The sequence below is a fragment of the Atractosteus spatula genome, chromosome 8 (genome assembly GCF_055471065.1).
Source record: "Atractosteus spatula isolate fAtrSpa1 chromosome 8, fAtrSpa1.hap1, whole genome shotgun sequence".
Taxonomy (NCBI): domain Eukaryota; kingdom Metazoa; phylum Chordata; class Actinopteri; order Semionotiformes; family Lepisosteidae; genus Atractosteus; species Atractosteus spatula.
Genome location: NC_142713.1, coordinates 2176089 through 2203571, shown reverse-complemented (window position 1 = coordinate 2203571; position 27483 = coordinate 2176089). Strand labels below are relative to the sequence as shown.

The window sequence follows — 27483 nt, the reverse complement described above, 5'->3', positions numbered from 1 at the left end:
CACACAGGGGCCAGTGAACCACCACCATCATCATCACCAGCACTACCATTATGATTCAATAATACCAGAGAGGCAGAAGGAGGGGACAGAGGGAGGGACACAGAGAGGAGGCGGAGGGAGGGACAGAGAGAGGAACACAGAGAGAGAGAGGAGACAGAGGGAGGGACAGAGGGGAGGCGGAGGAAGGGACAGAGGGAGAGGGACACAGAGAGGAGGCGGAGGGAGGGACAGAGGGAGAGGGACACAGAGAGGAGGCAGAGGGAGGGACAGAGGGACACAGAGAGGAGGCGGAGGGAGGGACAGAGGGAGAGGGACACAGAGAGGAGGCAGAGGGAGGGACAGAGGGACACAGAGAGGAGGCGGAGGGAGGGACAGAGGGAGAGGGACACAGAGAGGAGGCAGAGAGGAGGGACAGAGGGAGAGGGACACAGAGAGGAGGCAGAGAGGAGGGACAGAGGGACACAGAGAGGAGGCGGAGAGGAGGGACAGAGGGAGAGGGACACAGAGAGGAGGCGGAGAGGAGGGACAGAGGGAGAGGGACACAGAGAGGAGGCGGAGAGGAGGGACAGAGGGAGAGGGACACAGAGAGGAGGCGGAGGGAGGGACAGAGGGAGAGGGACACAGAGAGGAGGCAGAGGGAGGGACAGAGGGACACAGAGAGGAGGCAGAGGGAGGGACAGAGGGACACAGAGAGGAGGCAGAGGGAGGGACAGAGAGAGAGAGGAGACAGAGGGAGGGAGGGACAGAGGGACACAGAGAGGAGACAGAGGGAGGGACAGAGGGACACAGAGGAGGCAGAGGGAGGGACAGAGAGAGAGAGGAGACAGAGGGAGGGAGGGACAGAGGGACACAGAGGAGACAGAGGGAGGGACAGAGGGACACAGAGAGGAGACAGAGGGAGGGAGGGACAGAGGGAGAGGGACACAGAGAGGAGACAGAGGGAGGGACAGAGGGACACAGAGAGGAGGCGGAGGAAGGGACAGAGGGAGAGGGACACAGAGAGGAGGCAGAGGGAGGGACAGAGGGAGAGGGACACAGAGAGGAGGGACAGAGGGAGAGGGACACAGAGGAGGCGGAGGGAGGGACAGAGGGACACAGAGAGGAGGCGGAGGGAGGGACAGAGGGAGAGGGACACAGAGAGGAGGCAGAGGGAGGGACAGAGGGAGAGGGACACAGAGAGGAGGCAGAGGGAGGGACAGAGGGACACAGAGGAGGCGGAGGGAGGGACAGAGGGAGAGGGACACAGAGAGGAGGCAGAGGGAGGGACAGAGGGACACAGAGAGGAGGCGGAGGGAGGGACAGAGGGACACAGAGAGGAGGCGGAGGGAGGGACAGAGGGACACAGAGAGGAGGCGGAGGGAGGGACACAGAGAGAGGGACACAGAGAGGGGGCAGAGGGAGAGGGACACAGAGAGGAGGCAGAGGGAGGGACAGAGGGACACAGAGAGGAGGCGGAGGGAGGGACAGAGGGACAGAGAGGAGGCGGAGGGAGGGACAGAGGGAGAGGGACACAGAGAGGAGACAGAGGGAGGGACAGAGGGAGAGGGACACAGAGAGGAGGCAGAGGGAGGGACAGAGGGAGAGGGACACAGAGAGGAGGCAGAGGGAGGGACACAGAGAGGAGGCAGAGGGAGGGACAGAGGGACACAGAGAGGAGGCGGAGGGAGGGACAGAGGGACACAGAGAGGAGGCGGAGGGAGGGACAGAGGGAGAGGGACACAGAGAGGAGACAGAGGGAGGGACAGAGGGAGAGGGACACAGAGGAGGCAGAGGGAGGGACAGAGGGAGAGGGACACAGAGAGGAGGCGGAGGGAGGGACAGAGGGAGAGGGACACAGAGAGGAGGCAGAGAGGAGGGACAGAGGGAGAGGGACACAGAGAGGAGGCGGAGGGAGGGACACAGAGAGAGGGACACAGAGAGGAGGCGGAGGGAGGACAGAGGGAGAGGGACACAGAGAGGAGGCAGAGAGGAGGGACAGAGGGAGAGGGACAGAGAGAGGAGGCAGAGGGAGGGACAGAGGGACACAGAGAGGAGGGACAGAGGGAGGGACACAGAGAGGAGGCAGAGAGGAGGGACAGAGGGAGAGGGACACAGAGAGAGGGACACAGAGAGAGGGACACAGAGAGGAGGCAGAGGGAGGGACAGAGGGACACAGAGAGGAGGCGGAGGGAGGGACAGAGGGACACAGAGAGGAGGCGGAGGGAGGGACAGAGGGAGAGGGACACAGAGAGGAGGCGGAGGGAGGGACAGAGGGACAGACAGCGGGCCGGGGGAGCCCTCCTCACCGTCGCTCTTCAGCATGGCCTTACAGCCGACACAGGTGCTCCTCTTCTGGGCGAAGGCCATCAGCCCCCCCACCCTGGCGGTCAGCACGGTCTTGCAGCGCGTGTGGTCGCCCTCTGGGAGAGGGACAGAGGGGTCAGCGGCCTGGTCAGCGGCCGGGCCTCGCGGGGGCTGGCGCGGCGGTCACTCACTCAGTAGGACGCTCTCGGCCCTGCTCTCCCCCAGGATGGGCTCGAAGATCCTCAGCAGGGGCTTGGACAGCTGCTGCTCCAGGTAGTACTGCGTGTCGATGGGGATGTTGTTCTCCAGGACGTAGATGGGGTCCTGAGACAGGAGGAGGAGGAGAACATTAATATTAATATAATATTAATATATTATTACTGTATTCATACACACACTGGATTATTAATATATCACTGTATTCATACACACACTGGATTATACAGTATTAATACACACACTGGATTCTTAATACATTAATACACACACACTGGGTTATTACTGTATTAATACACACACTGGATTCTTACTGTATTAATACACACACTGGATTATTAATATATCACTATATTAATACACACACTGGATTCTTACTGTATTAATACACACACACTGGATTATTAATATATCACTGTATTAATACACACTGGATTCTTACTGTATTAATACACACACTGGATTATTAATATATCACTATATTAATACACACACTGGATTCTTACTGTATTAATACACACACACTGGATTATTAATATATCACTGTATTAATACACACTGGATTATTACTGTATTAATACACACACTGGATTCTTAATATATTAATACACACACACTGGGTTATTACTGTATTAATACACACACTGGATTCTTAATGTATCACTGTATTCATACACACTGGATTCTTACTGTATTAATACACACACTGGATTCTTAATATATCACTGTATTCATACACACACTGGATTCTTACTGTATTAATACACACACTGGATTCTTAATATATCACTGTATTCATACACACTGGATTATTACTGTATTCATACACACACTGGATTCTTAATATATCACTGTATTCATACACACACACTGGATTCTTAATGTATCACTGTATTCATACACACACACTGGATTCTTACTGTATTCATACACACACTGGATTCTTAATATATCGCTGTATTCATACACACACACTGGATTCTTAATATATTACTGGATTCATACACACTGGATTATACAGTATTAATACACACACACTGGATTCTTAATATATCACTGAATTAATACACACACTGGATTCTTACTGTATTCATACACACACACACACTGGATTCTTAATGTATCACTGTATTAATACACACACACTGGATTATTACTGTATTAGTACACACACACTGGATTCTTAATATATCACTGTATTAATACACACACACTGGATTCTTAATATATTACTGGATTCATACACACTGGATTATACAGTATTAATACACACACTGGATTCTTAATATATCACTGTATTCATACACTGGATTATTACTGTATTAATACACACACTGGATTCTTAATATATCACTGTATTAATACACACACTGGATTCTTACTGTATTAATACACACACTGGATTATTAATGTATTACTGTATTAATAATAACACTGGATTATTACTGTATTAATACACACACACTGGATTCTTAATATATCACTGTATTAATACACACTGGATTCTTACTGTAGTAATACACACACTGGATTATTAATGTATTACTGTATTAATAATAACACTGGATTATTACTGTATTCATACACACTGGATTCTTAATATATCACTGTATTAATACACACACTGGATTCTTACTGTATTAATACACACACTGGATTATTACTGTATTATGAATGTGTATTAACACATGAACCCAGTACACTGAGAGAGAGAGACTGACCTCTGACTTCATGTACGCTGCTACCCCCTTGGCGGCCTTGATGATGACGTAGGGCACCCGGTCCCCCAGATTGGGGGCGCTGCCCGCGTCCCTCTTCCTCATCCTGGGAGAGAGAGACAGGGAGACAGACGGGGCCGTGTCAGCAGGCCCGGCTGGGATCTGCGGCCCACGCCCCTCGGACTGGCCAGAGCTCGGGGAGAGAGAGGGGGTGTTCCCACGAGCAGGAGCAGCGCTGGGCTCGTCCCAGGGGAGTGACTCTGCCTCATCCCGATCCCGGAGGGAGACGCGCGCCTGCTGGTCACTCGGAGGAGGAGGAGCAAGAGCAGTGGGCCCCTCAGGTGAATGTTATTGTCAGAACAGGGTATCGGCTTCAACCACAGGGCTGGGCAGCTTGCTCCCCACCCCCACCACCCTCTGTGTACAGAAGAGCCTCCTGTCCTGACTGGAGGGTCTCACCCAGCTGTGTCTGGAGAGAAGCCAGGGTATCGGCTTCAACCACAGGGCTGGGCAGCTTGTTCCCCACCCCCACCACCCTCTGTGTAAAGAAGCCCCTCCTGTCCTGGCTGGAGGAGCTCACCCAGCTGTGTCTGGAGAGAAGCCAGGTTATCGGCTTCAACCACAGGGCTGGGCAGCTCGTTCCCCACCCCCACCCCCCTCTGTGTACAGAAGAGCCTCCTGCCCTCTCTCGCCAGGCTCGAACCCGGCCCCCCACCTCTCGGCCAGCTCCACGTGGGCCTGCTTGCCGGCGTACTCCTCGGCCGAGCGGGTCAGCTCCTTGGTGATGACCAGCTGCGAGATGTCGATCCGGTTGCACAGCAGGTCCGAGATCACCTCCTTGGCGTGCTCCACCGCGCCCTGGGGGTCCCTGGGAGGGGGGGGGGAGAGGGGGTGGTTAACAGGACAGCTGCCCCACAGGCCGTCCGACTGCACCAGATCAATACAGCTGGGTGGAGGGACTATCGGAGTGATCGGGTAATCGATTAACCGCTCGGTCAGCTGCCCCACAGGCCGTCCGACCGCACCAGATCAATACAGCTGGGTGGAGAGGCTATCGGAGTGATCGGGTAATCGATTGCCAAAAGACCCAGAAAGCACGTATATGTATACAGAGCAGAGGCACCGTTTCTCATACAAGAGTGAACAGCGCCAGAAAGGCGCTATACAAGGGTTAGGAATTAAATACCGACAGGCCAGCACTGGGGGACCCCTGGCCTTGGACCTCGGCTGTCCCCGAGACGGGAGGGTCAGAGGTCATGGGGCACCCCAGACTCCGAAGGAGAGGCTCAGAGCCTTCGCACGAAACTGGGGGCGCGGTCAGAACCCCCCCCCCGGGACCCCGCACCTGTCGATCAGGATGCTCTGCAGGCAGGCGTTGATGAGGCTGACCACCAGGGGGCAGTTGTCCCGGCGGACGGTCTCGATGCCCTTGCAGTCCATCTTGTCGTGCGTGGCGGGGCTGGAGGAGAAGTACAGCCCGGCGTAGCGCTTCTTGTTGATGAGCAGGTAGGGGAAGTACACCTGAGGCGCACAGACAGGGAGAGAGGGGCGCTCGCTCAGAAACGCGGCCAGCGGACCTCACCGGGGCGAGACAGCCTGCGCCCCAAGACCGCCGCTCGCCAGTCCGCCCGCCCGAGACCGGTCCCCGACACCTCCAGGCCCCAGCGCCCCTCCTGCGTCAGTCCGGTCAGGTGTAAATTGTACAGTGTGGTGTCACCTTAATTCTGTCAGCTCCTGCCCCGGCTTCTCCTCGGCGAGCTTGCTGGGGGGGGCAAAAAGCATTCCACTGCGGACAACCAGCACCGCCGGGGCGTCTGATAAATAGACCTTGATCGATCGACGGATCGATCGATTGATGGAGGGATCCATTCTCGAGGACCCCAGTCACAAACTGTTCTCCCTCCTACCGTCCGGTAAACGGTACCCAAGCATTCGGTCCCAGTCCAACGGACTGCGGAGCAGCTTCTACCCCCAGGCAGTAAGGCAGCTGAACAGCCCACCTGCAGCTCCTTCAGCAGGTCACCTGTGCCGGCTCCATGGACACACAGTCTTCACTGTCTTCAGCACGGCCGCACTACTTGTATACACTGCACACACCCTGGACACACAGCAGCTCCGCTCATACTGGAGTTTTATTCCATTTCTATCACATCGATTATTATTATGTAGCCTTATTTTCGTAACCTCAATTTGGTGATTTTTGTGGTTTTGTGATTTTTGCGATTCTTGTGAGCTCGCAGAAAAGACATTTCATTCCCAGCAGCTACTGCTACGCAGAGCCACTCCCACTGGGGGGGCGTGTCAGACATGGTGCCACTCCCACTGGGGGGCGTGTCAGACATGGTGCCACTCCCACTGGGGGCGTGTCAGACATGGTGCCACTCCCACTGGGGGCGTGTCAGACATGGCGCCACTCCCACTGGGGGGGTGTGCCAGACATGGCGCCACTCCCACTGGGGGGGCGTGCCAGACATGGCGCCACTCCCACTGGGGGGGGGGGCGTGTCAGACATGGCACCACTCCCACTGGGGGGGGGGGGGCGTGCCAGACACGGTGCCACTCCCACTGGGGGGGGGGGGGCGTGCCAGACACGGTGCCACTCCCACTGGGGGGCGTGCCAGACACGGTGCCACTCCCACTGGGGGGGCGTGCCAGACACGGTGCCACTCCCACTGGGGGGGCGTGCCAGACACGGTGCCACTCCCACTGGGGGGGCGTGCCAGACACGGTGCCACTCCCACTGGGGGGGCGTGCCAGACACGGTGCCACTCCCACTGGGGGGGCGTGTCAGACACGGTGCCACTCCCACTGGGGGGGCGTGTCAGACACGGTGCCACTCCCACTGGGGGGGCGTGTCAGACACGGTGCCACTCCCCACCCATGGGTGTGTCTAATATAGCTGCACGCTGTCTTGTTGTGGGTTTGATAAACCAACTCTGATCTGATTTGATCTGGATGAGCGCCCCCCCAAGCTCTCGACTCCTGCTGGGCGGCCTGAGAGGTGGATATCGGGGCTCACCCCTGTACGCACACGGCGGAGCGCCCCCAGAGAACCCCCTCCTCCGCAGCGCCGGCCCCCAGCCTCACCTTCTCGAACTCCAGCTTGATGGGGGGGGTGAAGTGGGTGGACACCCACTCCGCCGCCTCTCTGCCCACCTCCATGGCCTCCTCGACCGTCTGGACGCCCAGCTTGACCATCACCGAGTCCGTGTCTCCGTAGATGACCTGCGGAGAGAGAGACGTTAATACACTGGCAGAGAGAGCAAGACCACCAGACCCCTCCAGAGAGTCCAGAGAGGAGCCCCCAGCCAGCCGGCCCCTAGACAGCACAGACACTGGACAGCACAGACACTGGACACAGACTCAGTGTTAACAGCCTGGACACACACTGGACACACACTGGACACACACTGGACACACACTCAGGGCCCACAGACTGAACACAGACACTGGACACACAGACACTGGACACAGCCTGGACACACACTGGACACACACTGGACACACACTCAGGGCCCACAGACTGAACACAGACACTGGACACACCCTCATTGTCCACAGCCTGGACACAGGCAGACCTGACTGTCCAGAGAGGACAGGCTCAGTGACCACAGCCTGGACACACACACTGGACACAGGCAGACCTGACTGTCCAGAGAGGACAAGCTCAGTGACCACAGCCTGGACACAGACACTGGACACTGACAGACCTGTCTGTCCAGAGAGGACAGGCTCCGTGACCACAGCCTGGACACACACACTGGACGCTGACAGACCTGACCCTCCAGAGAGGACAGGCTCAGTGACCACAGCCTGGACACAGACACTGGACGCTGACAGACCTGTCTGTCCAGAGAGGACAGGCTCCGTGACCACAGCCTGGACACAGACATTGGACGCTGACAGACCTGACCCTCCAGAGAGGACAGGCTCAGTGACCACAGCCTGGACACAGACACTGGATGCTGACAGACCTGTCTGTCCAGAGAGGACAGGCTCCGTGACCCAGCCCGGACAGTGGACACAGACTCCATGTCCACAGCCCGGACAGTGGACACAGACTCAGTGTCCACAGCCCGGACAGTGGACACGGGCAGCCCTGTGACACAGCGGTACAGAGAGAGGGAGGAAGAGAGCACAAGGACGAGGGAGGACACCCCGGGGGGCAGGAGACGCCCCCCCCTCACCTTGGCGTCCGCCTTGTAGCCGTTGGCGATGGTGTACCGCGCCTCCACCAGTTGCTTGGTCTTCTCGATCATCTGCCTGCCGAACCCGGTGACGCTCTGGCGGGGGGGGAGAGAGAGACTCCTGACTCACAGGCGCGCGCCCCGACGCCCTCGCCCCCCCCCTCCCGCGCCAGCAGGGGGCGCCAGCTCACCTGCGAGATCTCCAGGCAGGGCAGCTTGCCCACCTGCGCGCCCGTGAAGCCGTACACCGAGTTGGCGCTGACCTTCAGGGCCAGCTGGCGGCCGTCCAGCACCTGCTTCTTGAAGGAGTCCGTCTCCCTCTTCAGCTCCGTCTTCGCCCTGCGAGAGAGAGACGGGTTAATACACCAGGCAGAGAGAGAGACAGCTGGGGCCTGGGGTTAGTGCAGTACAGAGAGAGAGATGGGTTAGTACACCAGGCAGAGAGAGAGACAGACAGCACACTGCTGGGGCATGGGGTTAGTGCAGTACAGAGAGAGAGACGGGTTAATACACCAGGCAGAGAGAGAGACAGCTGGGGCATGGGGTTAGTGCAGTACAGAGAGAGAGATGGGTTAGTACACCAGGCAGAGAGAGAGACAGCTGGGGCATGGGGTTAGTGCAGTACAGAGAGAGAGACGGGTTAATACACCAGGCAGAGAGAGAGACAGCTGGGGCATGGGGTTAGTGCAGTACAGAGAGAGAGACGGGTTAGTACACCAGGCAGAGAGAGAGACAGCTGGGGCATGGGGTTAGTACAGTACAGAGAGAGAGATGGGTTAATACACCAGGCAGAGAGAGAGACAGACAGCACACTGCTGGGGCATGGGGTTAGTACAGTACAGAGAGAGAGACGGGTTAATACACCAGGCAGAGAGAGAGACAGCTGGGGCATGGGGTTAGTACAGTACAGAGAGAGAGACGGGTTAATACACCAGGCAGAGAGAGAGACAGACAGCACACTGCTGGGGCATGGGGTTAGTACAGTACAGAGAGAGAGATGGGTTAGTACACCAGGCAGAGAGAGAGACAGACAGCACACTGCTGGGGCATGGGGTTAGTACAGTACAGAGAGAGAGATGGGTTAGTACACCAGGCAGAGAGAGAGACAGACAGCACACTGCTGGGGCATGGGGTTAGTACAGTACAGAGAGAGAGATGGGTTTGTACACCAGGCAGAGAGAGAGACAGACAGCACACTGCTGGGGCATGGGGTTAGTACAGTACAGAGACAGACAGACAGCGCAGGACAATGTAATGGGTTGGGAGACAGTCAGTACCCCACAGAGCTAAGTAAATCCAGACTCGCCTCTTTCTAGCGGACAGGAGATTCTCCAGAATCTCAGGCAACAGCCCCTTCCTGACAGAGCTCTTCACAAAGTAATCTCCTGTTGGGGTCTTGATGAAGTCTTCAGGAGACAGACTGTGTGAGAGAAGAGAGACCAAAGTCAGTTTAGATTGTGTACGTTACCACAGATTAATGGAAATCTATTTTAGGTGTGTCTGTATTAATCTGTGTGTGCGAGGTGTGTCTCTAGGGTCTATATTAGGGTCTGTATTAATCTCTCTGTGTGTGAGGTGTGTCTCTAAGGTCTATATTAGGGTCTGTATTAATCTCTGTGTGTGAGGTGTGTCTCTAGGGTCTATATTAGGGTCTGTGTTAATCTCTGTGTGTGTGTGAGGTGTGCCTCTAGGGTCTATATTAGGGTCTGTATTAATCTGTATGTGTGTGAGGTGTGTCTCTAGGGTCTATATTAGGGTCTGTATTAATCTCTGTGTGTGAGGTGTGTCTCTGGGGTCTATATTAGGGTCTGTGTTAATCTGTGTGTGTGAGATGTTTCTCTAGGGTCTATATTAGGGTCTGTGTTAATCTCTGTGTGTGAGGTGTGTCTCTAGGGTCTATATTAGGGTCTGTATTAATCTCTGTGTGTGTGAGGTGTGTCTCTAGGGTCTATATTAGGGTCTGTGTTAATCTCTGTGCGTGTGTGAGGTGTGTCTCTAGGGTCTATATTAGGGTCTGTATTAATCTCTGTGTGTGAGGTGTGTCTCTAGGGTCTATATTAGGGTCTGTGTTAATCTCTGTGCGTGTGTGAGGTGTGTCTCTAGGGTCTATATTAGGGTCTGTGTTAATCTCTGTGCGTGTGTGAGGTGTGTCTCTAGGGTCTATATTAATCTCTGTGTGTGTCAGGTGTGTCGCGAGAATTTAATGATCCCTTGGGAATGAAATGCAATGATGTTTTTCTCACCCCAGTCGCTCTATGGAGCTGTGCTGCAGCAGGGTGGTGTAACAGAGGTTGTGAGCCATCATGATGGAGGGGTACAGGGAGGAGAAGTCCAGAGTGGTGATGGGGATGTTGTAGTACCTGCAGACAAACGGCAAGGACGATCAGAGAGCCTGACAGGCCGGAGTCGGGGAGGAGGAGGAGGAGGAGGGGGGAGTGGCGGTGAGGCGAGTGGAGACAGAGACAGAGACAGAGACAGACCCTTTCTCCGGCTCGATGACAGTGGCCCCAGTGTAGTCCTCCCCACCCTCCGTCTTCACCACCGGCATGACCAGCCCCTGTTTCATGGCCTGGCAAGACAGCGAGACAAGAGGTGAGCTCACACCGCACGACCGGACACGGGGACGAGGGGAGGCCCGGCGAGAGGGGGGAGAGAGGAGAGTGACCCAGCACCGCATTGACGCCTGGATGACGAGCCCTCCCGTCTCACCTGTCGGAGCAGCTGGGACACGACCTTGATCTGCTGGCCCCGGGACAGCAGGTACGTGAGGGGGACCCCGGTCACGCGTGCCATCTCCATGTAGTTGATCACACACATGAGCTTCTCCAGCAGCCGCAGGGGCAGGTAGGCGTCCTTCAGGCAGTACACCGCCAAACGCCTGCGCGTCTGCTCGTTACCATTCTGAGAGACAGGGAGAGAGAGAGGGAGACAGGGAGAGAGAGAGGGGAGAGAGGGAGAGAGGGAGAGAGAGAGAGAGAGGGTGAGGGGGAGAGAGAGAGAGGGAGAGAGGGAGGGAGAGAGAGACAGGGAGATAGAGAGAGAGGGAGGGAGACGGGGAGAGAGAGAGGGAGGGGGTAGAGAGACACAGGGGGGGAGGAGAGAGAGAGAGAGAGAGACAGGGTGAGGGGGAGAGAGAGAGAGAGAGAGACGGGGGGGAGAAGAGAGAGAGAGAGACGGGGGGGAGAAGAGAGAGAGAGAGAGACGGGGGGGGGGAGACAGGGAGACACGGAGAGAGAGGGAGAGGTTAAGACAGACACGCTAAGACCGACCGGACACTAGACTACAGAGACACCCATACAGACAGATAAAAACAACGGTATTCCAGAAAATTCTCAACCCAGTTTAATATAACAACCCAGGCTGGTGGGCTCCTCTTTACACAGAGGGTGGTGGGGGTGGGGAACAAGCTGCCCAGCCACGTAGTTGAAGCCGATACCCTGGCTTCCCTCCAGACACAGCTGGGTGAGCTCCAGTCAGGACAGGAGGCTCTACTGTACACAGAGAGCGGCGGGGGTGGGGAACTGGGATCAAGTAGCCACTGACGACCAAGCGGGCCGCACGGACGAGGGCGGCGGACCGACCTGCAGGTCTGTGATGATGGAGTGCTGCACGTCCTCCTTCTGCTCCTGCAGGAAGTGGAAGCTGACGGCGTTCAGGGTGTAGGACCTGAGCTTATAGTCCCTGAGCAACACCTGGGAGAGGCAGAGGGGTTAGTGCAGCCAGGCAGACGGTCAATCAGAGAGACAGACAGGCGGGCAGACAGGCAGCAGGTCAATCTGTACCACACAGAGAGACAGGCAGGCAGCAGGTCAATCTGTACCACACAGAGAGACAGACGGGCAGCAAGTCAATCTGTACCACACAGACAGGCAGGCAGCAAGTCAATCTGTACCACACAGACAGGCAGACAGACAGACAGGCAGCAAGTCAATCTGTACCACACAGACAGGCAGGCAGCAGGTCAATCTGTACCACACAGAGAGAGAGACAGGCAGGCAGCAGGTCAATCTGTACCACACAGAGAGACAGATAGGCAGCAGGTCAATCTGTACCACACAGAGAGACAGAGAGGCAGCAGGTCAATCTGTACCACACAGACAGGCAGGCAGCAGGTCAATCTGTACCACACAGAGAGACAGACAGGCAGCAGGTCAATCTGTACCACACAGAGAGACAGACAGGCAGCAGGTCAATCTGTACCACACAGAGAGACAGACAGGCAGCAGGTCAATCTGTACCACACAGAGAGACAGACAGGCAGCAGGTCAATCTGTACCACACAGAGAGACAGGCAGACAGCAAGTCAATCTGTACCATACAGAGAGACAGGCAGACAGCAAGTCAATCTGTACCATACAGAGAGACAGACAGGCAGCAGGTCAATCTGTACCACACAGACAGACAGACAGGCAGCAGGTCAATCTGTACCACACAGACAGACAGACAGGCAGCAGGTCAATCTGTACCACACAGACAGACAGGCAGCAGGTCAATCTGTACCACACAGAGAGACAGACAGGCAGCAGGTCAATCTGTACCACACAGAGAGACAGACAGACAGGCAGGCAGCAGGTCAATCTGTACCACACAGACAGACAGACAGGCAGGCAGCAGGTCAATCTGTACCACACAGAGAGACAGACAGACAGGCAGCAGGTCAATCTGTACCACACAGAGAGACAGACAGGCAGGCAGGCGGCAGGTCAATCTGTACCACACAGAGAGACAGACAGACAAGCAGGCGGCAGGTCAATCTGTGACAGACAGACAGACAGACAGACAGACAGACAGACAGACAGACAGACAGACAGACAGACAGACAGACAGACAGACAGACAGGTCAATCTGTACCACACAGAGAGAGAGACAGACAGACAGGCAGCAGGTCAATCTGTACCACACAGACAGGCAGGCAGCAGGTCAATCTGTACCACACAGAGAGACAGAGAGGCAGCAGGTCAATCTGTACCACACAGAGAGACAGGCAGGCAGCAGGTCAATCTGTACCACACAGACAGGCAGGCAGCAGGTCAATCTGTACCACACAGAGAGACAGGCAGGCAGCAGGTCCATCTGTTCCAGACAGGCTGACTGACCTGCAGCAGGTCGAACTGGACTCTCCCCTCCATGTTCACCATCTTGTTCTCTCGCCTGCCCATCTGCTTCGACTGGAAGCTGGAGTCCTTGACCACAGAGCGGATCCCTCTGACCCGACCCAGGTAGGGGAACAGCGACACCTGGAGCCACACAGAGGAACAGCCTGAGCTGCCGAGACAACAAGGCCACTGACCTCCCGGTGACTGGACGGCACCGGCGGAGAGCACCCACGGGACGGGCCGGTACCTTCAGCGTGCCGGCTCTGTTCAGCAGGTAGGGCAGGTCGAAGTTCTGGATGTTGTAGCCCGTGATGATGTCGGGGTCCACCGTCCGCACGAACTCCGCCCAGCTCTGAGACAGAGGGAGAGAAATTACTCACCGACATGTGGCCAGTGGGGTCACAGTGTGACCCAGACTGGACCAGTGACCTCTGAACTGTAGGGGTACAGTGTGACCCAGACTGGACCGGCGATCTCTGGACTGTAGGGGTACAGTGTGACCCAGACTGGACCGGCGATCTCTGGACTGTAGGGGTACAGTGTGACCCAGACTGGACCGGTGATCTCTGGACTGTAGGGGTACAGACTGACCCAGACTGGACCAGTGATCTCTGGACTGTAGGGGTACAGTGTGACCCAGACTGGACCGGCGATCTCTGGACTGTAGGGGTACAATATGACCCAGACTGGACCAGTGATCTCTGGACTGTAGGGGTACAGTGTGACCCAGACTGGACCAGTGATCTCTGGACTGTAGGGGTACAGTGTGACCCAGACTGGACCAGTGATCTCTGGACTGTAGGGGTACAGTGTGACCCAGACTGGACCGGCGATCTCTGAACTGTAGGGGTACAATATGACCCAGACTGGACCAGTGATCTCTGGACTGTAGGGTTACAGTGTGACCCAGACTGGACCAGTGATCTCTGGACTGTAGGGGTACAGACTGACCCAGACTGGACCAGTGATCTCTGGACTGTAGGGGTACAGTGTGACCCAGACTGGACCGGCGATCTCTGGACTGTAGGGGTACAGTGTGACCCAGACTGGACCGGCGATCTCTGGACTGTAGGGTTACAGTGTGACCCAGACTGGACCAGTGATCTCTGGACTGTAGGGGTACAGACTGACCCAGACTGGACCAGTGATCTCTGGACTGTAGGGGTACAGACTGACCCAGACTGGACCAGTGATCTCTGGACTGTAGGGGTACAGTGTGACCCAGACTGGACCGGCGATCTCTGGACTGTAGGGGTACAGTGTGACCCAGACTGGACCGGCGATCTCTGGGCTGTAGGGGTACAATATGACCCAGACTGGACCGGTGATCTCTGGACTGTAGGGTTACAGTGTGACCCAGACTGGACCGGTGATCTCTGGACTGTAGGGTTACAGTGTGACCCAGACTGGACCAGTGATCTCTGGACTGTAGGGGTACAGTGTGACCCAGACTGGACCAGTGATCTCTGGACTGTAGGGGTACAGACTGACCCAGACTGGACCAGTGATCTCTGGACTGTAGGGGTACAGTGTGACCCAGACTGGACCGGCGATCTCTGGACTGTAGGGGTACAGTGTGACCCAGACTGGACCGGCGATCTCTGGACTGTAGGGTTACAGTGTGACCCAGACTGGACCAGTGATCTCTGGACTGTAGGGGTACAGACTGACCCAGACTGGACCAGTGATCTCTGGACTGTAGGGGTACAGTGTGACCCAGACTGGACCGGCGATCTCTGGACTGTAGGGTTACAGTGTGACCCAGACTGGACCGGCGATCTCTGGACTGTAGGGTTACAGTGTGACCCAGACTGGACCGGCGATCTCTGGACTGTAGGGGTACAGACTGACCCAGACTGGACCGGTGATCTCTGGACTGTAGGGGTACAGTGTGACCCAGACTGGACCGGTGATCTCTGGACTGTAGGGTTACAGTGTGACCCAGACTGGACCGGTGATCTCTGGACTGTAGGGTTACAGTGTGACCCAGACTGGACCGGCGAGCTCTGGACTGTACGGTTACAGTGTGACCCAGACTGGACCGGCGATCTCTGGACTGTAGGGGTACAGTGTGACCCAGACTGGACCGGCGAGCTCTGGACTGTACGGTTACAGTGCGACCCAGACTGGACCAGTGATCTCTGGACTGCAGGGGTACAGTGTGACCCAGACTGGATCGGCGATCTCTGGACTGTAGGGTTACAGTGTGACCCAAACTGGACCAGTGATCTCTGGACTGTAAGATTACAGTGTGACCCAGACTGGACCGGTGATCTCTGGACTGTAGGGGTACAGTGTGACCCAGACTGGACCACTGATCTCTGAACTGTAGGGTTACAGTGTGACCCAGACTGGACCGGCGATCTCTGGACTGTAGGGTTACAGTGTGACCCAGACTGGACCAGTGATCTCTGGACTGTAGGGGTACAGTGTGACCCAGACTGGACCAGTGATCTCTGGACTGTAGGGGTACAGTGTGACCCAGACTGGACCGGCGATCTCTGGACTGTAGGGGTACAATATGACCCAGACTGGACCAGTGATCTCTGGACTGTAGGGTTACAGTGTGACCCAGACTGGACCAGCGATCTCTGGACTGTAGGGTTACAGTGTGACCCAGACTGGACCAGCGATCTCTGGACTGTAGGGTTACAGTGTGACCCGGACTGGACCGGCGATCTCTGGACTGTAGAGGTACAATATCACCCAGACTGGACCAGTGATCTCTGGACTGTAAGGTTACAGTGTGACCCAGACTGGACCAGTGATCTCTGGACTGTAGGGGTACAGTGTGACCCAGACCGGACCAGTGATCTCTGGACTGTAGGGGTACAGTGTGACCCAGACTGGACCAGCGATCTCTGGACTGTATGGGTACAGTGTGACCCAGACTGGACCGGCGATCTCTGGACTGTAGGGGTACAGTGTGACCCGGACTGGACCGGCGATCTCTGGACTGTAGAGGTACAATATCACCCAGACTGGACCAGTGATCTCTGGACTGTAGGGTTACAGTGTGACCCAGACTGGACCAGTGATCTCTGGACTATAGGGGCACATTGTGACCCAGACTGGACCAGTGATCTCTGGACTGCAGGGGTACAGTGTGACCCAGCCCAGACTGGACCATGATCTCTGGACTGTAGGGGTACAGTGTGACCCAGACTGGACCAGCGATCTCTGGACTGTAGGGTACAGTGTGACCCAGACTGGACCAGCGATCTCTGGACTGTAGGGGTACAGTGTGACCCAGACTGGACCAGCGATCTCTGGACTGTAGGGGTACAGACTGACCCAGACTGGACCAGCGATCTCTGGACTGTAGGGGTACAGTGTGACCCAGACTGGACCAGCGATCTCTGGACTGTAGGGGTACAATGTGACCCAGACTGGACCGGCGATCTCTGGACTTTAGAGGTACAATATCACCCAGACCGGACCAGTGATCTCTGGACTGTAGGGGCACATTGTGACCCAGACCGGACCAGTGATCTATGGACTATAGGGGCACAGTGTGACCCAGACTGGACCGGTGGTCTCTGGACTGCAGGGGTACAGTGTGACCCAGCCCAGACTGGACCATGATCTCTGGACTGTAGGGTTACAGTGTGACCCAGACTGGACCGGCGATCTCTGGACTGTAGGGTTACAGTGTGACCCAGACTGGACCAGTGATCTCTGGACTTTAGGGGTACAGTGTGACCCAGACTGGACCAGCGATCTCTGGACTGCAGGGGTACAGACTGACCCAGACTGGACCAGTGATCTCTGGACTGTAGGGGTACAGACTGACCCAGACTGGACCAGTGATCTCTGGACTTTAGGGGTACAGTGTGACCCAGACTGGACCAGCGATCTCTGGACTGTAGGGGTACAGACTGACCCAGACTGGACCAGTGATCTCTGGACTGTAGGGGTACAGTGTGACCCAGACTGGACCAGCGATCTCTGGACTGTAGGGGTACAGTGTGACCCAGACTGGACCAGTGATCTCTGGACTGTAGGGGTACAATATCACCCAGACTAGACCAGTGATCTCTGGACTGTAGGGGTACAATACGACACCTCTGTAGAAACCAGAGTATATTTCTCTCTTACCTTAAGCAGTTGCCCCTCTTGCTCAAAGCAGAGCACCTGAGAGCCCACGATGCTGGCACAGGATTTAAGAGTGAAGACATTTCGGATGAAGGGGTCTTTCTCCCCCTGACGCAGAACCATGGAGGCAATTTGGATAACGGGGTCCTTTTCAGGCTCTGGGAAAATTCCTGAGAGAGAGAGAGAGGAGTTAATACACACACACTGACTGGACACTCCAGTACATTAACACTGCACTGAGAGAGAGAGGGGTTAATACAGACACACTGACTGGACACTCCAGTACATTAACACTGCACTGAGAGAGAGAGGGGTTCATACACACACACTGACTGGACACTCCAGTACATTAACACTGCACTGAGAGAGAGGGGTTCATACAGACACACTGACTGGACACTCCAGTACAGTAACACTGCACTGAGAGAGAGAGGGGTTAATACAGACACACTGACTGGACACTCCAGTACATTAACACTGCACTGAGAGAGAGAGGGGTTCATACAGACACACTGACTGGACACTCCAGTACATTAACACTGCACTGAGAGAGAGAGGGGTTCATACACACACACTGACTGGACACTCCAGTACATTAACACTGCACTGAGAGAGAGAGGGGTTAATACACACACACTGACTGGACACTCCAGCACATTAACACTGCACTGAGAGAGAGAGGGGTTAATACAGACACACTGACTGGACACTCCAGTACATGAACACTGCACTGAGAGAGAGGGGGGTTAATACAGACACACTGACTGGACACTCCAGTACATTAACACTGCACTGAGAGAGAGAGAGGGGTTAATACAGACACACTGACTGGACACCAGTACATTAACACTGCACTGAGAGAGAGAGGGGTTAATACACACACACTGACTGGACACTCCAGTACATTAACACTGCACTGAGAGAGAGAGGGGTTCATACAGACACTGAGAGAGAGAGGGGTTCATACAGACACTGAGAGAGAGAGACACACAGACCTTTCCTCCCAGCACACTCGATGTCGAAGCTCAGCACTCGAAGAGGAGCGATTCTCTGCCACTCTCCCTCTGCAGGGTGACTGATCAGGTCTGTCCATCCCACGTCCACCTCGTACTGACACAGAGACACCTGGACAGAGAGCGAGCGAGCACAGTGTATCAGCACTGAACTGCAGGACAGTGCAGGACGACAGCAGCAGCAGTGCTGTGGAGCTCTGGAGGGCTTCTGGGGGTCGCGGGGGGGGTCACTCTCCGAGTACCTGGCTGGGACAGTGTGGCTTAGAGTCTCCGGGCTGCTGCTCGTCTCTCAGTCTGTACTTCCCCGCTGGTAACTCAATCCAGTTACAGCCAACTACATCAGCGTCCACCATAAACCTGCAGAGAGAGAGAGGGGTTTATACAGACACACTGACTGGACACTCCAGTACATTAACACTGCACTGAGAGAGAGGGGTTAATACACACACACTGACTGGACACTCCAGTACATTAACACTGCACTGAGAGAGAGAGAGAGAGAGAGAGGGGTTAATACAGACACACTGACTGGACACTCCAGTACATTAACACTGCACTGAGAGAGAGGGGTCAATACAGACACACTGACTGGACACTCCAGTACATTAACACTGCACTGAGAGAGAGAGAGAGAGAGAGAGAGAGGGTTAATACAGACACACTGACTGGACACTCCAGGACATGAACACTGCACTGAGAGAGAGACACACCGGATCTCGAAGTCGATGTTGGCCTCGTATGCAGAGTAGCTCTGTGTGGGGAAGTTCCCGAACTTGAACCCCTGCTCCAGGAGACGCTTTGCAGGGGCAATCAGTCGCGGGGTTGCCATGGTGATGCGCAGGAAATCGCTGGCGCGGTTTCCATGGTAACCATACATGCCTGGAGAGGGATGGACACAGACATCCAATTGAGATCCTGTCCTGGGAGACGCACAGTGATCATTCTGCACCAGCAGCCCCACCTGGGAGACGCACAGTGATCATTCTGCAGCAGTAACCCCACCTGGGAGACACACAGTGATCATTCTGCACCAGTAACCCCACCTGGGAGACACACAGTGATCATTCTGCACCAGCTGCCCCACCTGGGAGACACACAGTGATCATTCTGCACCAGTAACCCCACCTGGGAGACACACAGTGATCATTCTGCACCAGCTGCCCCACCTGGGAGACACACAGTGATCATTCTACACCAGTAACCCCACCTGGGAGACACACAGTGATCATTCTGCACCAGTAACCCCACCTGGGAGACACACAGTGATCATTCTGCACCAGTAACCCCACCTGGGAGACGCACAGTGCTCATTCTGCACCAGTAACCCCACCTGGGAGACGCACAGTGATCATTCTGCACCAGTCATCCCCACCTGGGAGACACACAGTGATCATTCTGCACCAGTAACCCCACCTGGGAGACACACAGTGATCATTCTGCACCAGTAACCCCACCTGGGAGACGCACAGTGCTCATTCTGCACCAGTAACCCCACCTGGGAGACACACAGTGATCATTCTGCACCAGTAACCCCACCTGGGAGACGCACAGTGATCATTCTGCACCAGTCATCCCCACCTGGGAGACGCACAGTGATCACTCTGCACCAGTAACCCCACCTGGGAGACGCACAGTGCTCATTCTGCACCAGTAACCCCACCTGGGAGACGCACAGTGCTCATTCTGCACCAGTAACCCCACCTGGGAGACGCACAGTGCTCATTCTGCACCAGTCATCCCCACCTGGGAGACACACAGTGATCACTCTGCACCAGCAGCCCCACCTGGGAGACGCACAGTGCTCATTCTGCACCAGTAACCCCACCTGGGAGACGCACAGTGCTCATTCTGCACCAGTAACCCCACCTGGGAGACGCACAGTGATCACTCTGCACCAGCAGCCCCACCTGGGAGACGCACAGTGCTCATTCTGCACCAGTAACCCCACCTGGGAGACGCACAGTGATCATTCTGCACCAGCAACCCCACCTGGGAGACGCACAGTGATCATTCTGCACCAGCAGCCCCACCTGGGAGACGCACAGTGATCATTCTGCACCAGCAGCCCCACCTGGGAGACACACAGTGATCATTCTGCACTAGTCATCCCCACCTGGGAGACGCACAGTGATCATTCTGCACCAGCAGCCCCACCTGGGAGACGCACAGTGATCATTCTGCACCAGTGGCCCCGGCTGGGAGTCCCCCTGAGCCCCTGTAGCCCAGTAAAGTGCCGACACTCACTCTCCTTGCGCGTGATGTCCACCGCCAGCACGGTGACGGACAGGTTGTCCTTGTTGGATCTCATGTCCTTCAGAACCACGGAGTTGAGCTCCTTCTGAAACTCGCCGAGGTGAGAGGAGGTGAACCCTGGGAGAGAGACAGGCGGGGAGACACTGAACCCAGGGGTGGAAAACCAGGAAGAAGGATCCCCTTTCCCTACCGGAGAGAGAGAGCGAGGGCCGGTCGGACAGCGGGCTCACTGACCGGCGGGCGCAGGAATGTAGAAGTAGGGCGCAAAGCCGTGGATGTGGCAGCAGACGGAGTTCCCCAGGTCCGTGATTCCGAACACGCGGATGACGGGAACGCTGCCCTGAGACGCGCCTGGCATGCCAGCCACCGGTGAACCTGTCACGGAGGACGGTGAATTGAAGACACAGAGTTTAACTCCCAGTCTCTTAACACACACGCAATACAGCGAGCTCTTCTGTAGACCCTAGAGACACACCTCACACACACAGATTAATACAGACCCTAATATAGACCCTAGAGACACACCTCACACACACAGATTAATACAGACCCTAATATAGACCCTAGAGACACACCTCACACACACAGATTAACACAGACCCTAATATAGACCCTAGAGACACACCTAATACAAAGAAAACCCACAAAGGCACTCCTAACCCACAAAGTTTGAAACATCAGTTTTCACCGAGGGGCAGACCGGCAGTTACCTAGGTAATAGTCCAGATCGATCTGCTGGAAAATGAGGGGCGTGTTGCGATGATCCAGGGGGGCAGCCGGTGGGCGTGGCCATCGAGGGTTCAGGTCAGGAGAGAACAGACTCCCTGGTGGGGGGGGGGGGGGGGGGGGGGAGAGAGAGAGAAGGAAGAGCTTAATTCACTGCCTGCCCAACGGGCCGCGCAGTCCAGCCAGGGGGCAGGAGTCCAGCACTCACCCACAGGTATGACGTCATGCCCGGCCTGCCCCTCCCTCGACTCCGCCCCCATCTCCGATTCGTCGAGGAAAGCCAGCTCCTCCTCGAAGTGGGAGGGGCCGTCGTCCCAGTCGCCGCTCGCTTTGGAGCGCTTGGGCTGCGAGGCCGCGGGCGGGCCCGGGTTCCGCCTCTTCGTGTCCATCTGCGGTCAGACAGCCACAGCGGGGACGGTGAGCTGCGCGCTACGGGCACGGCTGTAGGGAGCCCCTATCGCCAGCATCGCCGTACAGACGGCAGTCAGTTTAAAACACAGTCCTGACGCACTGACCAGCAGATCAGTCCCAGGGCGCAGCGCTCAGTACAGCTCTGACACACTCAGTCACAGGGCGCAGTGCTCAGTAGAGCCCTGACACACTCAGTCCCAGGGCGCAGCGCTCAGTACAGCTCTGACACACTCAGTCACAGGGCGCAGTGCTCAGTACAGCTCTGACACACTCAGTCACAGGGCGCAGTGCTCAGTAGAGCCCTGACACACTCAGTCCCAGGGCGCAGCGCTCAGTACAGCTCTGACACACTCAGTCACAGGGCGCAGTGCTCAGTACAGCTCTGACACACTCAGTCCCGGGGCACAGTGCTCAGTAGAGCTCTGACACACTCAGTCACAGGGCGCAGTGCTCAGTACAGCTCTGACACACTCAGTCACAGGGCGCAGTGCTCAGTAGAGCTCTGACACACTCAGTCCCGGGGCGCAGTGCTCAGTAGAGCCCTGACACACTCAGTCACAGGGCGCAGTGCTCAGTAGAGCCCTGACACACTCAGTCCCGGGGCGCAGTGCTCAGTACGGCTCTGACACACTCAGTCCCGGGGCGCAGCGCTCAGTACAGCTCTGACACACTCAGTCCCGGGGCGCAGCGCTCAGTACAGCTCTGACACACTCAGTCACAGGGCGCAGTGCTCAGTACAGCTCTGACACACTCAGTCCCGGGGCACAGTGCTCAGTAGAGCTCTGACACACTCAGTCACAGGGCGCAGTGCTCAGTACAGCTCTGACACACTCAGTCACAGGGCGCAGTGCTCAGTAGAGCTCTGACACACTCAGTCCCGGGGCGCAGTGCTCAGTAGAGCCCTGACACACTCAGTCACAGGGCGCAGTGCTCAGTAGAGCCCTGACACACTCAGTCCCGGGGCGCAGTGCTCAGTACGGCTCTGACACACTCAGTCCCGGGGCGCAGTGCTCAGTACAGCTCTGACACACTCAGTCCCGGGGCGCAGCGCTCAGTACAGCTCTGACACACTCAGTCACAGGGCGCAGTGCTCAGTACAGCTCTGACACACTCAGTCACAGGGCGCAGCACTCAGTAGAGCTCTGACACACTCAGTCCCAGGGCGCAGTGCTCAGTACAGCTCTGACACACTCAGTCACGGGGCGCAGTGCTCAGTACAGCTCTGACACACTCAGTCACGGGGCGCAGCGCTCAGTACAGCTCTGACACACTCAGTCACGGGGCGCAGCGCTCAGTACAGCTCTGACACACTCAGTCACAGGGCGCAGCGCTCAGTACAGCTCTGACACAATCAGTCCCAGGGCGCAGCACTCAGTACAGCTCTGACACACTCAGTCACAGGGCGCAGTGCTCAGTAGAGCTCTGACACACTCAGTCACGGGGCGCAGCGCTCAGTACAGCTCTGACACACTCAGTCACGGGGCGCAGCGCTCAGTACAGCTCTGACACACTCAGTCACGGGGCGCAGCGCTCAGTACAGCTCTGACACAATCAGTCCCAGGGCGCAGCACTCAGTACAGCTCTGACACACTCAGTCACAGGGCGCAGTGCTCAGTAGAGCTCTGACACACTCAGTCCCGGGGCGCAGTGCTCAGTAGAGCTCTGACACACTCAGTCCCGGGGCGCAGAGCTCAGTAGAGCTCTGACACACTCAGTCCCGGGGCGCAGCGCTCAGTACAGCTCTGACACACTCAGTCCCGGGGCGCAGCGCTCAGTACAGCTCTGACACACTCAGTCACAGGGCGCAGCGCTCAGTACAGCTCTGACACACTCAGTCCCAGGGCGCAGCGCTCAGTACAGCTCTGACACACTCAGTCCCAGGGCGCAGCGCTCAGTAGAGCTCTGACACACTCAGTCACAGGGCGCAGCGCTCAGTACAGCTCTGACACACTCAGTCACGGGGCGCAGCGCTCAGTACAGCTCTGACACACTCAGTCACGGGGCGCAGCGCTCAGTACAGCTCTGACACACTCAGTCACGGGGCGCAGCGCTCAGTACAGCTCTGACACACTCAGTCACGGGGCGCAGCGCTCAGTACAGCTCTGACACACTCAGTCACGGGGCGCAGCGCTCAGTACAGCTCTGACACACTCAGTCACAGGGCGCAGTGCTCAGTACAGCTCTGACACACTCAGTCCCAGGGCGCAGTGCTCAGTACAGCTCTGACACACTCAGTCCCAGGGCGCAGTGCTCAGTACAGCTCTGACACACTCAGTCACGGGGCGCAGCGCTCAGTACAGCTCTGACACACTCAGTCACGGGGCGCAGTGCTCAGTACAGCTCTGACACACTCAGTCCCGGGGCGCAGTGCTCAGTACAGCTCTGACACACTCAGTCCCAGGGCGCAGTGCTCAGTACAGCTCTGACACACTCAGTCCCAGGGCGCAGTGCTCAGTACAGCTCTGACACACTCAGTCACAGGGCGCAGTGCTCAGTAGAGCTCTGACACACTCAGTCCCGGGGCGCAGTGCTCAGTAGAGCTCTGACACACTCAGTCCCGGGGCGCAGAGCTCAGTAGAGCTCTGACACACTCAGTCCCGGGGCGCAGTGCTCAGTACAGCTCTGACACACTCAGTCCCGGGGCGCAGTGCTCAGTACAGCTCTGACACACTCAGTCACAGGGCGCAGTGCTCAGTAGAGCTCTGACACACTCAGTCCCGGGGCGCAGTGCTCAGTACAGCTCTGACACACTCAGTCCCGGGGCGCAGTGCTCAGTAGAGCCCTGACACACTCAGTCACAGGGCGCAGTGCTCAGTACAGCTCTGACACACTCAGTCCCGGGGCGCAGTGCTCAGTAGAGCTCTGACACACTCAGTCACGGGGCGCAGTGCTCAGTACGGCTCTGACACACTCAGTCCCGGGGCGCAGTGCTCAGTACGGCTCTGACACACTCAGTCCCGGGGCGCAGTGCTCAGTAGAGCCCTGACACACTCAGTCCCGGGGCGCAGCGCTCAGTACAGCTCTGACACACTCAATCACAGGGCGCAGTGCTCAGTAGAGCCCTGACACACTCAATCACAGGGCGCAGTGCTCAGTAGAGCCCTGACACACTCAGTCCCGGGGCGCAGCGCTCAGTAGAGCCCTGACACACTCAGTCCCGGGGCGCAGCGCTCAGTAGAGCCCTGACACACTCAGTCCCGGGGCGCAGCGCTCAGTAGAGCCCTGACACACTCAATCACGGGGCGCAGTGCTCAGTAGAGCCCTGACACACTCAGTCCCGGGGCGCAGCGCTCAGTAGAGCCCTGACACACTCAGTCCCGGGGCGCAGCGCTCAGTAGAGCCCTGACACACTCAGTCCCGGGGCGCAGCGCTCAGTAGAGCCCTGACACACTCAGTCCCGGGGCGCAGCGCTCAGTAGAGCCCTGACACACTCAGTCCCGGGGCGCAGCGCTCAGTAGAGCCCTGACACACTCAGTCCCGGGGCGCAGCGCTCAGTAGAGCCCTGACACACTCAGTCACTGGGCGCAGTGCTCAGTAGAGCCCTGACACACTCAGTCACTGGGCGCAGTGCTCAGTAGAGCCCTGACACACTCAGTCCCTGGGCGCAGTGCTCAGTAGAGCCCTGACACACTCAGTCACGGGGCGCAGCGCTCAGTACAGCTCTGACACACTCAGTCACGGGGCGCAGCGCTCAGTACAGCTCTGACACACTCAGTCCCGGGGCGCAGTGCTCAGTACAGCTCTGACACACTCAGTCCCGGGGCGCAGTGCTCAGTAGAGCCCTGACACACTCAGTCCCGGGGCGCAGTGCTCAGTAGAGCTCTGACACACTCAGTCCCGGGGCGCAGTGCTCAGTACAGCTCTGACACACTCAGTCCCGGGGCGCAGTGCTCAGTAGAGCCCTGACACACTCAGTCCCAGGGCGCAGTGCTCAGTAGAGCTCTGACACACTCAGTCACAGGGCGCAGTGCTCAGTAGAGCCCTGACACACTCAGTCCCAGGGCGCAGTGCTCAGTAGAGCTCTGACACACTCAGTCACAGGGCGCAGTGCTCAGTACAGCTCTGACACACTCAGTCCCGGGGCGCAGTGCTCAGTAGAGCTCTGACACACTCAGTCCCGGGGCGCAGAGCTCAGTAGAGCTCTGACACACTCAGTCCCGGGGCGCAGTGCTCAGTACAGCTCTGACACACTCAGTCCCGGGGCGCAGTGCTCAGTACAGCTCTGACACACTCAGTCACAGGGCGCAGCGCTCAGTACAGCTCTGACACACTCAGTCACAGGGCGCAGCGCTCAGTACAGCTCTGACACACTCAGTCACAGGGCGCAGCGCTCAGTACAGCTCTGACACACTCAGTCACAGGGCGCAGCGCTCAGTAGAGCTCTGACACACTCAGTCACAGGGCGCAGCGCTCAGTAGAGCTCTGACACACTCAGTCCCAGGGCGCAGCGCTCAGTAGAGCTCTGACACACTCAGTCACGGGGCGCAGCGCTCAGTACAGCTCTGACACACTCAGTCACAGGGCGCAGTGCTCAGTACAGCTCTGACACACTCAGTCCCAGGGCGCAGCGCTCAGTACAGCTCTGACACACTCAGTCACAGGGCGCAGTGCTCAGTACAGCTCTGACACACTCAGTCACAGGGCGCAGTGCTCAGTAGAGCTCTGACACACTCAGTCACAGGGCGCAGTGCTCAGTAGAGCTCTGACACACTCAGTCCCGGGGCGCAGTGCTCAGTAGAGCTCTGACACACTCAGTCCCGGGGCGCAGAGCTCAGTAGAGCTCTGACACACTCAGTCCCGGGGCGCAGAGCTCAGTAGAGCTCTGACACACTCAGTCCCAGGGCGCAGTGCTCAGTACAGCTCTGACACACTCAGTCACAGGGCGCAGTGCTCAGTAGAGCTCTGACACACTCAGTCCCGGGGCGCAGTGCTCAGTACAGCTCTGACACACTCAGTCCCGGGGCGCAGTGCTCAGTACAGCTCTGACACACTCAGTCCCGGGGCGCAGTGCTCAGTAGAGCCCTGACACACTCAGTCCCAGGGCGCAGTGCTCAGTAGAGCTCTGACACACTCAGTCACAGGGCGCAGTGCTCAGTAGAGCCCTGACACACTCAGTCCCAGGGCGCAGTGCTCAGTAGAGCTCTGACACACTCAGTCACAGGGCGCAGTGCTCAGTACAGCTCTGACACACTCAGTCCCGGGGCGCAGTGCTCAGTAGAGCCCTGACACACTCAGTCACAGGGCGCAGTGCTCAGTACAGCTCTGACACACTCAGTCCCAGGGCGCAGTGCTCAGTACAGCTCTGACACACTCAGTCCCGGGGCGCAGTGCTCAGTACAGCTCTGACACACTCAGTCACAGGGCGCAGTGCTCAGTACAGCTCTGACACACTCAGTCCCGGGGCGCAGTGCTCAGTACAGCTCTGACACACTCAGTCCCGGGGCACAGTGCTCAGTAGAGCCCTGACACACTCAGTCCCGGGGCG

General features: G+C 57.1%; 1 protein-coding gene across 2 annotated transcripts in view; it reads right to left on the bottom strand.

Annotated features, from left to right (window-relative positions):
• pold1 (polymerase (DNA directed), delta 1, catalytic subunit) overlaps positions 1 to 27483 on the bottom strand; it is a 30409-nt gene that overhangs the window by 1919 nt on the left and 1007 nt on the right. The window contains exons 2-24 of one of the 2 annotated variants that reach the window (XM_088923252.1): positions 21796 to 21976; positions 21572 to 21685; positions 21096 to 21236; positions 20853 to 20978; positions 19319 to 19487; positions 18851 to 18965; positions 18591 to 18720; positions 17599 to 17765; positions 13748 to 13852; positions 13501 to 13641; positions 11986 to 12096; positions 11114 to 11305; positions 10885 to 10973; positions 10648 to 10764; positions 9711 to 9824; positions 8596 to 8743; positions 8405 to 8500; positions 7305 to 7442; positions 5563 to 5738; positions 4933 to 5085; positions 4221 to 4323; positions 2475 to 2607; positions 2286 to 2399 (exon numbers count right to left, since the gene is read on the bottom strand). In XM_088923252.1, coding sequence (XP_088779378.1) covers positions 2286 to 2399; positions 2475 to 2607; positions 4221 to 4323; positions 4933 to 5085; positions 5563 to 5738; positions 7305 to 7442; positions 8405 to 8500; positions 8596 to 8743; positions 9711 to 9824; positions 10648 to 10764; positions 10885 to 10973; positions 11114 to 11305; positions 11986 to 12096; positions 13501 to 13641; positions 13748 to 13852; positions 17599 to 17765; positions 18591 to 18720; positions 18851 to 18965; positions 19319 to 19487; positions 20853 to 20978; positions 21096 to 21236; positions 21572 to 21685; positions 21796 to 21976 — 3073 coding nt within the window. The remainder of the gene's footprint in view (positions 1 to 2285; positions 2400 to 2474; positions 2608 to 4220; positions 4324 to 4932; positions 5086 to 5562; positions 5739 to 7304; positions 7443 to 8404; positions 8501 to 8595; positions 8744 to 9710; positions 9825 to 10647; positions 10765 to 10884; positions 10974 to 11113; positions 11306 to 11985; positions 12097 to 13500; positions 13642 to 13747; positions 13853 to 17598; positions 17766 to 18590; positions 18721 to 18850; positions 18966 to 19318; positions 19488 to 20852; positions 20979 to 21095; positions 21237 to 21571; positions 21686 to 21795; positions 21977 to 27483) is intronic. The other variant, XM_088923253.1, reaches the window with a different exon arrangement.